Here is a 13395-nt window from a genome sequence, read left to right on the forward strand (position 1 = left end):
CAAAATGTTTTAAAACGTTTTCATGACCTTTATATAACCCGACATTTAAATGTTATTAAAACGTTTTGAAAAAACATTTTAATAACATTTCTGTGTTTGCTGGGTGCAAATATTTTAACATAATGTTATTTAAGTATTAACAAAATATTTGGCAAAAATTGTTTGCAAAAATAGTTTACAATAACATTTTGAAAATTAAAAAAAAAATTATTGTAGCGTGTTTTCATACAAAACGTTTTAAAACGACGATTTCATGACCTTCATATAACCCGACATGTTAATGTAATTAAAACGTTTTTACCTAAACCAAAAGCCAAAATATAACTTATTAAAAACGTTTTTAAAAGTTTTTGTGTTTGCTGGATGTCTCTCAAAGGTGGTAGAAGCACTCAGAAAGTTTGAATGGCACCTGGGGTCAGATGTTATAAACTTACTGTACACAAAGAAACAGCGTGAGTTTATTGTACAACCAGGAATCCGCGCAGTTGTTTTTGTACCGTAAGTTTATAACATTTGACCCAGGGGTCTTCATACTTTCTGAGTACGTATCACGTTTAAGAGCCATATTCTTAATCTTCTCTCATTTTCTAAAAATTGGTATATATATATATTTAAAGTAAAAAATAAGCGCCCACCCAAAATTATTTTGTTAAGCGCTTATTGGAATGAATACGGTATATTTTAGCTGTGACTAATGGCAATTGCTTAAGTTTAGGAAATATCCCCTCAAACCTCAATAAATTTGATAATAACAGAACAACTTTGCATAAAGTTCAAAATTGTGCCTCCCACAAAGCTCAAAATCCGCCATTTTAGGTAAATTCACTACATTATGAGCACCATAATGTAAACTCACGAAAAACACATTTTCTATCAAACAATTATTTTACACCATCTCTACAGTCACTTTAATACACCGAGGCAATTTGCTGGATACCACAGCGAGCAGAATTCTGGTCAAAAAACAAATTACCTCCACATAGAATAAAGCAATTCCTATCGGGGTAACTTGTACGCTGACCAAGATTCTTCTTTCTGCGCGTATACCTGAGATTAGTCAGTATACAAAACCCAGGCTGATTATGTTACAGAAAATAAAACACAAAATAAGCTGGTCATACAATTACAACAATGTTGTTTTTATTACCCCCATCATTATCATTACATCAAACAAAACAAATTATTGGTTTAGTAATACTGTTTTTGAATTACTTACTTTTAGAAACATCGGGGAAAACAGACTTACTTAAAGGTGAGACTGTACGGAACAAAATACTAACGGTTGAATGTCACAATAAACCATTAAAATTAAGTATAAAGTAACATATGCTTTCTTAGTCACTAACAATACTGCAATTAATATGGAGTGGTTAAAAATCTCCTTAAAAACACCATCTACTTTAAAATAAGCTTTATTAAATGAAGCGTATACTTCATTCACGGGTGGGGGAGCCTCTTAGTGGATATGTAATAACGGGGATGTGCGGCAGATTTGGGGTGTATTTCGAGGCGCTATGGTACAAGTTAGGCCGCAATTTTCAGAAAAGTTGTTTAGAGATCTTTTTTCCTAATTCACTAAGAATCAGGAAAAATTTGAACAGAAATAATCAAAAATCGGAATTCCAAGATTTTCCAATTGAAAATCAAGAACCATCTCCCTCGGAACTTTGAGATTGATTTAAGAACTACTTTGCAAATAAAAGGGCATCTGATTTGCTATAATAGTAGATACTGTAATTTACTTTGGGAACAATTATTAATATGTTGTATGTAAAAAGCAGTATGTGGTATGTGACTTACTTGTAGATACTTTCTTATTATTTTGGAGGACAGCTTTATGAATACTGTAGTCAGAAAGAAAGAACAATTTACCAACCCCAACCGAAAGTGTTACAATTAAACAAGACAACAAATATATATACAAATTCTGACCGGCACACAACTCAACTTGAAACAAAAAGCAAGGAAATGTGCCGACATGGGATTCGAACCCACGACCTTCCGATCACTAGACGGGGGCTCTATCCATTAGGCTACCCACTGATAAACGGTGGTTAAAACTGGATGTAATGTGAGCATTAGTCAACAGTTAATCTAAATGTAGAAAACGGAATATAATATTTATGGAAGATACAAATATTAACGTAATGGTAATAAACTTAATCCTAGACTAAATGGGAATTAAACCAACAAGGTATGAATAGTGTTACCGTCGGTTAATTTTTTTCTGTACATCAAAGTATGTTCAGCCAATTCTACATTTTGTTTGGTCATACAAAGCTATGAGTACCCAACAGGTACCGATTTTTTTTGCGTGGTCGCTGCCATTTTGGATTTGAACCTCAAACGAACCGACGTAAGACGTATTTTTAAGGTTTTTTTTTTTATTATTACTTCTGAAAAACGCCCCTTTCAAATAATTACAAACCCGGGTTGTTTATTTGGGAAAAAACATAGCATTCCTTATACTACAAAGAATCTGTCCAATGTTATACGTGGATCGTCAGTATTCGGGCAGGTCTACAAATAATACCAGCAGCACTATTATCGCTGTAAATTATGTTAATACCTGAGCCAAGAGGTTGTTTAAATAAAATATAATAAACACGTTTCAAAATTATGAAATTGTCGTAATAATTGAAATATACATATTTTCGATAGAACAATTTGTCAATTATTGAATCTCGAACTGTATGATTTAAATATAGGGCTAGTAAAAAAAAGGCCTAGATCTTAATCTAATCTTAATTAGATCTTTAATTGCGTATTTCCGGAGGAACCTGTAAAAAGGATATACATATTTCATTCTTCGGTCTGCAATCCATAAAAATGTTATTTTGGCATAAACTGGTCAGTATATTGCTGCCGATCTAGTACCAAACTAGTAAAAATATTACCCATAATACACCGGATTCGTCATTAAATAAGCTATCTACGCTATCCAACTACGAGGGTATATGTAGGCCCGTATGTAATGAAAGGGGACCTATGACCCCATATAATTTATGTATGACATTTCCTATATCACAAAAAGGCTGTATTTCAAACAACACATGTGTAAATGATACCACATACTTGATTACGTAGCAGCATTAGCATAAAATCATGGTCTATAATCACTTCGTGAAAGTGAGGATATTGATGTAGGGAAATAAAGAGCCTGAAATGAGGTATTGTTATATATTTAAGATTTTCTCGGGAATTCGGAACAGTGATAGAACACAAACTTCGTTTGTCGAGCTGGTATTTTTTGTTTATTTTTATTACGTTCTCAAATATGCAATATTTTTGACAACAAACAATGCATTTCTCTTCTATTAATATATTTTTTAATTATTAAAATATTTTTATGCTGCTTTTATACATAAGCAAATGAGGTCATTTGCCAGTTCTGTTTAATAACACCAAAACAGCAAAAAAAAGGAGTTTCCCTAGAAAAAAATTCAAAACCGTGATTAAAATAAAACCGTTCTACTATTAGATAAATGATCAATTTATATTCCAAATTTTTCTTCCAATCTTTTAAGATCATCCATAAAAACTCACATAAATTATTACATTTTTACTTACATAGCATCCTGTAACATTTTAAGCTATATTTTTATGCAATTTCGCAATTTTCATCAATTTCGAGCATGTTGTATTGGTCTTTCCATCTTTTCCCATATTTTCCTTCCTTGTAATAATGTGTGATTTGCAAGAAAAATAAATTCTTATTTAAATGTTAGTTTTCACTAATAGCTACTAATCGCATTTTCCCCTTTTAATTTCGAGACAAACAAATGAGTTAAAACGAAGCCTCATCATCGTGATTATTATTATCATGATTATTGGGAGCTTCACGCAGCTGATGGGATTCAAACAAGACGTATAAGACGAATAGCGACATACACACAGTTTATGCATCAAGTCGACGTACAACCAGTGGTATTATTTATCATGATTATTGGCGGAGCTACACGTAGCTGTTGGATGTACAAACAAGACGTACTACGAATAGCGATATGCATACAGTTTATACGGTACGTCACTGATTCAATATGCACAAGTAGGCGATGTATTTATTCGGCACTAGATCGGTGAACTACCCGGGGATACCCAGTTTTATTATAAATGTTAAATTTTACTGTAATAAATTAAAGCAAATCAGGCGTAGTCTTTCACAGGACATTCATGTACACCAATGGCTATTACAATGGTGCAAAAAGTAGAAATTCGTTATTGTGGAGCAAATCACACATTATGGCTTTAAATGTACAAAGGAAGGACTGGGCGTATTCTGTTGTTTGCTTAATGTAATGGCGTAATATAATATATTTTGAATAAGTACTCTTACCACAATATCATTAATAATTTGATATTATAGCATTAAAATCGGTATGGCTGCTTCCAATTTTACAGGACGGATCAAGTTGTAGTACAATTACACACAAGTTACTGATCAGACACATCAGCTACATTTAACATTATTATTTTTTTTCAAGTGTCTAAACTAATATATTGAACAATTCTTAAAAACTATTACTGTTCAGTCGACACAACGCACTTCATGCACAGCAAGAAGTTCAGTAATTATATTTTTAAGTCAATACATCTATTAACATGTAAGTATAATACACATGACTTATGAAACAAAGTAAACAGAGTTAAGCTGAAGTTATACTCGATCATGAAGCGAATCGCACTTTGTGTCTACTCCCATTTGTAGAGCCTCAAACTGTTCGATCGATACCCATCGCTTTTGCAAGAACGAGGTGCTTTGTTGCTCCTACGCGATGTCGCTTGTCAAGTGACCAATCATTGCATACCAACGGATTTATTATTTTACTAATTAGTAACTTTCGGAAGTGAATTGATTAAAAAAAATAATTATCAAAAATATTTATCAGCATCATCATTGGATGTCCTAAAAGTGTATTTTTGTATTTGGACTATTTTAATTTAGTCTGCAATCGCGATCAGCCGTGTATAAATGCAAAAAGCGACAAGCGATGCGCTGCAAAATTCTGCGATTGCCCATCGCTTTTTTAAAAGTGATGCATCGTAATCGCTCAGCAATCGAGTGCAAATTCAGCTTTACGTGATAAATAGAAGACCGAATTAAAAAGGCTAATTTGCGTATGACGTATTGTCAACCAGACCAAAAATGCTGTACAGCGCAGGTCAATAACCATTCACGTCGCGCCTTTGCCCTGACGTCAGACGCAAACTAGTATTTTAATTCGGTCTTCAATTATAACTGTAAGAACTTACTTTCGTTTGGTATGGAGCAAATGTATTGATCTACGAATCTCTAAGTCAATGTTCATCAATACCTCGTATTTAGAAACTAATTATTATCGATTTAATCTTGAAATAGACGAGTGAATTTTACCAGTATGCTAGGACTATATGTATTTATAAATACGCATGTGATCCATGGGCACGAAATACCAAGACCAGTAAGCGTGACCAAATCCTCATGCATTGACCACTATACAGAAAAGAATAGGCACTCTTTAGATAAATATCATCAAATTTAAATTGAATAGCAAAATCATTACACATGGGGTGATTCCAAATTTGTAATATGTTATCAAAAACAACATTTTGAAAGAATTTGCCGACGAAAAAAAAATGACGGAAACGTTTACAATAATAATCACAAAGTTAAACAAAATATATAGACAATTTTGCTGCACAGTAGTCTCGTGTTGTTCCGCCTTTGCATTCAAATGTAAACGAAGACCACCTGATATGTAGAAGTTCACTTCGAGACTTACTGTCTACAAGCTTTTATAGCAGCGCGGGTGTGCTCACGTGCGTATTTATAAATGTAGTCGAAGCATACTGTTTACATTAGATAGGCCCTACGTTGAAAAGTTGAATTGTACATATTCTTTTCGTTCACATATAGGATCTGTAGGTTATGAAGTTATGGCGAGTACTCGTATCGAAAAGAAAACATCTGAAGAGAGTTAACGTTTAGATGTTTTTATTTGTATTTTAGAATTTTAGACTCACAATGCTAATGATTTTACTGGATGCTTGTCAGGCAATAATGCAAGGACCTTTCCGTGCAGTGAATTTTCGGACACTTTCATTTATCCAGTCTAGTGTTCTGAATGTCTATTCCCATTATAAAATGCAGTATGTGCTGTGCTATTTCATTGCAGATAAATCATTTTCACTTGTCAGGGCATGAAATGTCTTTGAAAAGAAATGAATCATTTGCATTTTAAATGTACCGATATTCTACTGCGTCTATATAATTATAGAACGTCAACTTGCTAATTCTAGATCGTTTCAAATTTGCTCCGCAGTTTTATTTCTGAATGTACCACTGACCCAATATATATTTACAAGAACTAATACAGACTCTAAACACTCTAAAACGATTCCCAATAAATTAACAACATGTTAAATAAAAAAATGTTCATTTCGTGTACACGCATCATATAACAGATGTGTTGTACGGCTCCATTAAGTCTACAAACAAGTCTCAATAATGTGCTCTAGCCCTTGCATGGTTTCTCTATGTTACGATTTGAAAAATTTACTATTGAAAATAAGACCACATAATTTTCCTTAAAATGCTTCTGTCTACCGGTAAATGATATTTTGTAATTTGCTTAGCAAGAAGATCGGAAATGGAAATAGTAGAAATGCATGCAATATCAAGCGAGTGCTTAAAAGATGTGCAACATTTTTATTAGTAAATAATGTGCTTTTAGAATTAAGAATGTGGTCAAGAGTATGTAAATTTTTGCTGTTATTGAAAAGTTTTATTCATCGTAAGTAGAGACCGCACCCATTATTGACATTGCTTTTGATCATAAGTTGTAATTTTCATTCTTTTATAATAATTATTACGCTATACAGTAAAAACCCCTACATTTTAACAACTACATGTAGTTAAGAATATTAAATATGAAATATAGAAACAGACAACATTCATGATCTTCTGCACATGCGTTGTAGGCTTAATCATGCGCATCTTAGAGCTTGTAATCCATTGCGCCTGCGCGGACTTTAGCAGTTGTCATTTTCTATATTGAATGCATTACATCATCTCCCACCTACATGTACTATCAGTAAAATATTACCAATGATTTTTTAAATGTTTTGGCGCAAGATGAAATGTTCGTTAATATCATGATGCATTGTATATAACCGTATATTGTCCATGAACAGACGTTCCATTACAGTGTATTTGTTTCGAAACTAATGCTGATTTAATAATGAAGTAGTAAATAAATTCTTGTCAAATTGATAAGAATTATTCAAGAGAAAACCCAAGTGACTAATTTAAGAAGCAAATTATATTGCTTGTTCGTTTTTTAATTCTTTTTAATTTGCTTTAAATGATTGGATGGAAGAGAAAAGCAACTCGCACATGAGCTCTTCTAATGGAATTTCATTTCTAATATTTCAAAGCAACTTACACGAGTCGAAACAAATAACATTTGAATGGAAAAGTTCGTAGGACGACTACTAATTATTTTCTACAAAATGATTACAGGTACTGACGGATCTGGAAGATGTCTGTAGTAGATGATGTAATAATCAAATTAAAGCATGCGAAAAAGACTATTTATGTGTCACTTGAAAAAGTAATGTAACAGTTTTTAATTTTCTCGGGCTTACATCGTTTATTTCCGTTCCTCGCATATATTAATGTGTGTCTTGCATTGTCTTACGCCCTGCTAGGGTGAAGCATATAGACCGCCTCCTTCTTCATTATTTACTTTTTAATTTCCTACAATCATAACGTTTGCTCAGAGCATTGTGTTATATATGACAATAATTTACCCCTAAATTGGTGAAAAGGAAATATTTTTGTCAGTGGCACTCCCATGTCAAACATCCCAAATCCGCCAGTAACTAGCCCCAAATCATGCAATTTGTAGTACCGTCACATGACTATTATATAGGTCAATATCTACATACAGTACATACATACAAACAAACAATTACAGTAATAATCAACATGTCACGATATACAAAGCATAGGTTTTAAAATATATGTATAGATATATATAATATATAGTGACAAAGACACACTTGTGTGCAAAATTGTCTTTAATAAATAACTTGACACTTCTACAGCACTGAGAAATCTTTATCAACTCATCTTAGGACTTTATGTTTGTATTCACCATTTTCGTCAGCGTTCGTTCTTGATTTATTTCTTGAGATGCTTGCTCGGGACTATTCTATATGACTGATCATAACAAGTACGTGAATATATATGATACTAGCGGACCTACTTCCTGCTTTATTTCTCCCTACCCTCAGGGTCCATTATTAAAACCCTGTATTCTTTGTATTATTTCCCAATGCTGTAGATGTTTCAAAGAAAGATGCTGGTGCTTTATAGTGAAAAAGTGGAAATAACAATTAGAAAATTGTATAATATAATTCATCTTCAAAATTACCTGTCCCTTTATCAGTTTGTATTGCTAAACATAGTCTTGTTATACACGACATGCATTATCATGCTTTTTTATCAGCAAATGAATAATTATATCAATATCTAGAATGCATTAGATATTCTCTGCATATTTTGTAAATGCAAATGAATTTATCCATGATTTGAAAACAATATTCAAATTAAAAATAATTCATAACACATGGTTAAATTATAAGTTGTGACAATTTTCTAGCATTTAATTGTTGTGTTTATGTTTCATTTCAAAGTTAGGCGGGTAAATTATTGATGAACATTTTCAGTTATTATGGTTGCAGTGCATCAACTTGGACAATATCAGTCTTTAAATCATAATTCGTCGTGATATTTGCACTATACAGAATAACAACATTATTTACCATAAACCGTCCCTATAACACTAACACGGTCGCCGGGCGTAGGTAGCAACTAGACTGCTGCCCTCATTCGTCAACCTTCTGGATTTGCAACCAGATTCTTGAATATTGAGCAGGTTGCAAACTTTCACTGAGACTGCGCAGTGTCCAAGACCGAGTTTGTTGTTTTTAGAACTTCAGAGCGTGATCTTGTCACAACGGCGCAGTACACATGGCGCGGTACACGGGCGCCGCTAGTCAGTCGCGCTATGGCGCATTAACCAAAGTCGCGAGAGAATATTTTCACGAGCCCGCCACAATATGAACTGAAAGATAATCAGTCGTCACTACGAAGCATAACACAGTTCATTCGCAGTGTAGACGACTGATTGGAATTAGTCTAGATATTAACCATGTACCATAAAACTCGACATGACGCCCTCTGTAGTTATATTGCTTAAAAGGGGCGTGGTTGCGGACGGTTTATAGTTGGTGTTATTTATATTCGTTAATATGCGTGAATCACGACGATTTTATCTAGCGAGTTGCTCAGCTTGCTATCGCCCGTTATATCAATATAGATGAGTTGACTTCTGACGTCATTGTCTATATCATATATTTGTTCAGGGCCTGTGCTTTTAAAACTTCCGCCACATCACAATAAGGCTATTGAACAGTGTAGTTGTTGTATGGAGTTTGCTCAAGCATATCGATATATCAGTTCCTGGCCTTTGTTGATAAACATTGAGGTCAACTCATCTATATGTTCATTTTTACACATCTGTTGTCTTGTATAACTTTCAATTAATTCGCATTTTATTTTCTAAACTGGTGAAATTAATTAATGAGCATAGCACAGCTGATTGAAAATACCTTTTCATGCTAGATGATTTATCGATGAACTGTCCAAGTATATAAATTATTATGAGACGACGGTTGCAATGTTCGTGTCAACCTTCTCAGCAAAATTATGACATGCTTCTAGAACTCTCCGTCATGCCAGTAAAATATGCATATCTTCCGTCGGTCAAAGTGCCATTCCCATAAAGCTTCAATTTTTTGTTTTGAGCACAGATTTTATTTCTTAGTCAACTTAACTTAGTAACTTCATGCAGTTTAGTATAATGCAGAATCATGCAAATTATATATATATTGGAAATTATATATGGTATAATCAGTCAGAGCATGCAAATTGTAAATTCAGGCATCGGATTCATTGCAAAGGTTATTAAAGAAAATAAATTATGACGATTGTTATATTTATTATAACACATGAAAATTAAAGCTAGGTCTGTTTAAAAAATGCCTTATAAAAGTTTCTAAATAATTTGGTCCAGTTCGATTTGTACATTTGTAACCCATTGGTGTGGATGAATTGTAATGGTATATTTCAAAGTTTAAGGTAAAAAGGGACCTTTGAAGTTGGAGGGAATTTGATATCACAATCAGTGTACACTCTAAAAACGACACGATAAGTATTTATATAGATTGTGTCAACTTCCTAAAATCTATATTAGAAAGAATATTAACAAGATTTCAAACGATTGGCTGAGAAATATAAAATAAGTTCAAGTACGGTTTTGTCAAGTTTGAATCGTTTGGTTTTAGAAGGTATTCATAGGGATCGTCATGGAATAGTTCCGAGCAAGCATCTCAATACATACATCAATTCAACAATCGCTGACGATAATGGGTGAAAGGCCATCTTGGTACGGTAGGGAGACATTTATCAGTGCTGTGAGAAAGTTATTATAGTGATAGATATAATAGATTGAATAAATCGAAATAAACACAACTCGGCATTTTGTGGATATGTTGGTTGAAAATAAAACTTATGTTTCATACACAAAGGGGAAACATTGATAGACAAGATAATGTATGCAAAGAGGAAATATCATCGACAGAGACTGTACGGGCAAAAGTGTAAGAAGAATTCAAATTTAAAACCTACTTACAACCAAACTCGTATCACATACTGCAGTTACTGTCCGTTTTCCTATACACAATACACAGTGCTCTTTCCCATTGACGCGTGACCTCTACAAATAGCCCTACGTTAAAAGTATGGGGATATGACTAGTTAACGTCGCTGTGTGAAAAATAACCGGCCAATATTAAAAGTACTCTTCTAAAGTTCTAGAAAATATAGTTTTTAACATGTCCTAAATTTTTAGCTAATTTAGATGTTTGGAAATATTCGTACTTTGGTGTTTTAGTTAATGTTATAGGTAATAGTACATTGCCTAGTTAACGTCGCTGTGTGAAAAATAACCGGCCAATATTAAAAGTACTCTTCTAAAATTCTAGACAATATAGTTTTGTAACATGTCCTAAATTTTTAGCTAATTTAGGTGTTTGGAGAGGGTCGCACTTTTGTGTTTTAGGAAGGACATGTAAACGACAGATAACACCAAAAATATGAAGAAATTATTTCCAAACCGTGTTAAGTCAACAATCATTATGTTGCTCATTTTCAAGAATGCTGGTTTACAAAAAGCACGCCATTGTCTCATTTCGTGAACAAAGGTACACATACCATTGTTTCCTTTCGTTTCCTTTATAATCGGTTACCCAACTGAAGCTATGAATACCAGCTTTATTGCGATATCGCACATGAAAACAGACACTTGTGCACAACCAGAGAAGATCCGATTTAATCAGTTGAGCTGTTTCAATGAGTGTTATCTTGGTTTAATAGCTTTTAATGGGGTTAAGTCCTGCAAAGGTCGAGATGAATTCTACTGTAGACATGACTGCATCATGAAAAGCTCTATTATCCACACAAACTCATATCACATTTCACGCACCCGCACCCCAACTGCACACACACCCCGTATACTCACACACCCCCACACATTTTCTTACAATACACTCTGACGCAATTTGGCATCTGTTGTCAGGAAGTATAAGAAAGAAGAAGAATGAAAACTAAAGAGACGAGAAACAGAATTATGATACGAGAACGACAGGAAAGAATCAAAACCCGAAAGACAAAACAGAGAACTAGAAGAAAGAAGAAGGTCACAAAGAGGAGGATGAGGAAATATAATCTTAACAGTTTCATACTTTTAAATGGCGATACAAAAATAACATACATGAACGATGCAAATTATATAACATGTACATATATCATTACGAATAATATAACAAAAATAACAAAACAGGAAAAGAAATAAAACAGTTTAAACCGACATCGTTACAAAATTGATTTGAATTTAGTTCAGCCGAGTTACATTTATTTTGATTCATAGTATTTGTAATTCCTCAGATATAAGTTTTAAAACACATTAAAGTTTCAATCAATATAAGTCCCCAGTTGTTTCTTGGTAATTCCATACTAAGGTGTTCGTAAAACAGTTTTATAACTAAACAGTGGCTAGCTTAAAATGTATAATGTCAACGACTAAATTTTGGTAATATTCCAAAACCGTTCATCTGTATGCCTGCAATAAGTTTGATCCTTTCATTCCTATTTCATGCAGTACGTTTATGCACAAAATGAAAAAGAAACGCGATCTACTTTTAGCATCCCAGGCATTGTATTAATATTAAGCTAACATGATTTCCGTGAAACTGTAATGTGCTTTAAACTATAACATTGTCGCAAACGCTTCCCAGATATTAAGCTTCTTATATGAAAGACTTGGTAAACTTACTGTAAGAATAATTGTCTTTTATAATACCAGAGGAAGAGAACAACAATGTTATATCACATGCATAATATTGAGGCTGGCAATATCCGTAAGTTGACTCCAAAATGTTAGAGTGAAGTATATAAATTTCAACCTTCAAATCTTGTCACGACTTGTGTTTTTAAGAAATGTCAGCTTTGTGACTAATGCTAGAATAACAACACTCTTACAAAGGCTGACATCCTGATATTACCTGAAGTTAAAAGTGTGATTTATCCAGAATGATATTGCTAACATAAGGAATTACAAATGCATCCAATTTTATAACTTCATGCAATTATTTTTTGTATCAATTATCATGAGTCTAATTACTTAAATAATACACCCAGTAGATGATGTTGAAAATAGCAAAACCTAGCGGATAGCCCATCCTAGCGTATGCATCAAGTTTGCCGGACGTCAAAAATAGAGTCTTTACCGGTGGCACTGGTCCCGTTGTATTATTCTCGTCTGGTGGCAGTTGTCGGAAGCCTTTTCCGACATCGTTATTTGCCGGATGAGCTGCTTCTATGTCGTCACATTTCTTCCTCTTGGCTTTGGCACGATTCTTATAGTAGTAAAATGCATGATAAAATACATATTGTTATTGCTAATTATGTTTATTACTCAATAATTGAGTAAAACACCCCCATTACAAATAACACACCACATTATCAATTGGGTAATTCTTAGTTGTTCCAAACGATGGGTAAAATATATCCAGTGTTTGAACAGTGTTATATTGTTTTGAGATCAGAAATTTGCACAATATGTACAATTATACGTGTCTGTGGTAAACATTGACAAAAGTTTAGAATACGTTAGCTGTTGTTAAAAAATGTTTTTTCTTGGGAAAACACTCCTATAACAGATGACAGTGACGGTGGACTGAGAAAACGTAAGGTGAAATAATAACTTATGATAGTGTGACCAATTTATG

At 33.4% G+C, this 13395-nt stretch overlaps 1 protein-coding gene across 2 annotated transcripts in view; it reads right to left on the reverse strand.

The window, feature by feature from the left end:
* Positions 1-2323: 2323 nt before the first annotated feature.
* The window catches only part of LOC140141862 (glycine receptor subunit alpha-2-like), a 243418-nt gene continuing 232346 nt past the window's right edge, over positions 2324-13395 (reverse strand). For both annotated transcript variants that reach the window (XM_072163733.1, XM_072163734.1), the window contains exon 9: positions 2324-13023. In XM_072163733.1, coding sequence (XP_072019834.1) covers positions 12781-13023 — 243 coding nt within the window. In that variant the 3' untranslated portion in view covers positions 2324-12780. The remainder of the gene's footprint in view (positions 13024-13395) is intronic.

This window comes from Amphiura filiformis, chromosome 20, assembly GCF_039555335.1.
Source record: "Amphiura filiformis chromosome 20, Afil_fr2py, whole genome shotgun sequence".
In the NCBI taxonomy this organism is placed as follows: Eukaryota; Metazoa; Echinodermata; class Ophiuroidea; order Amphilepidida; family Amphiuridae; genus Amphiura; species Amphiura filiformis.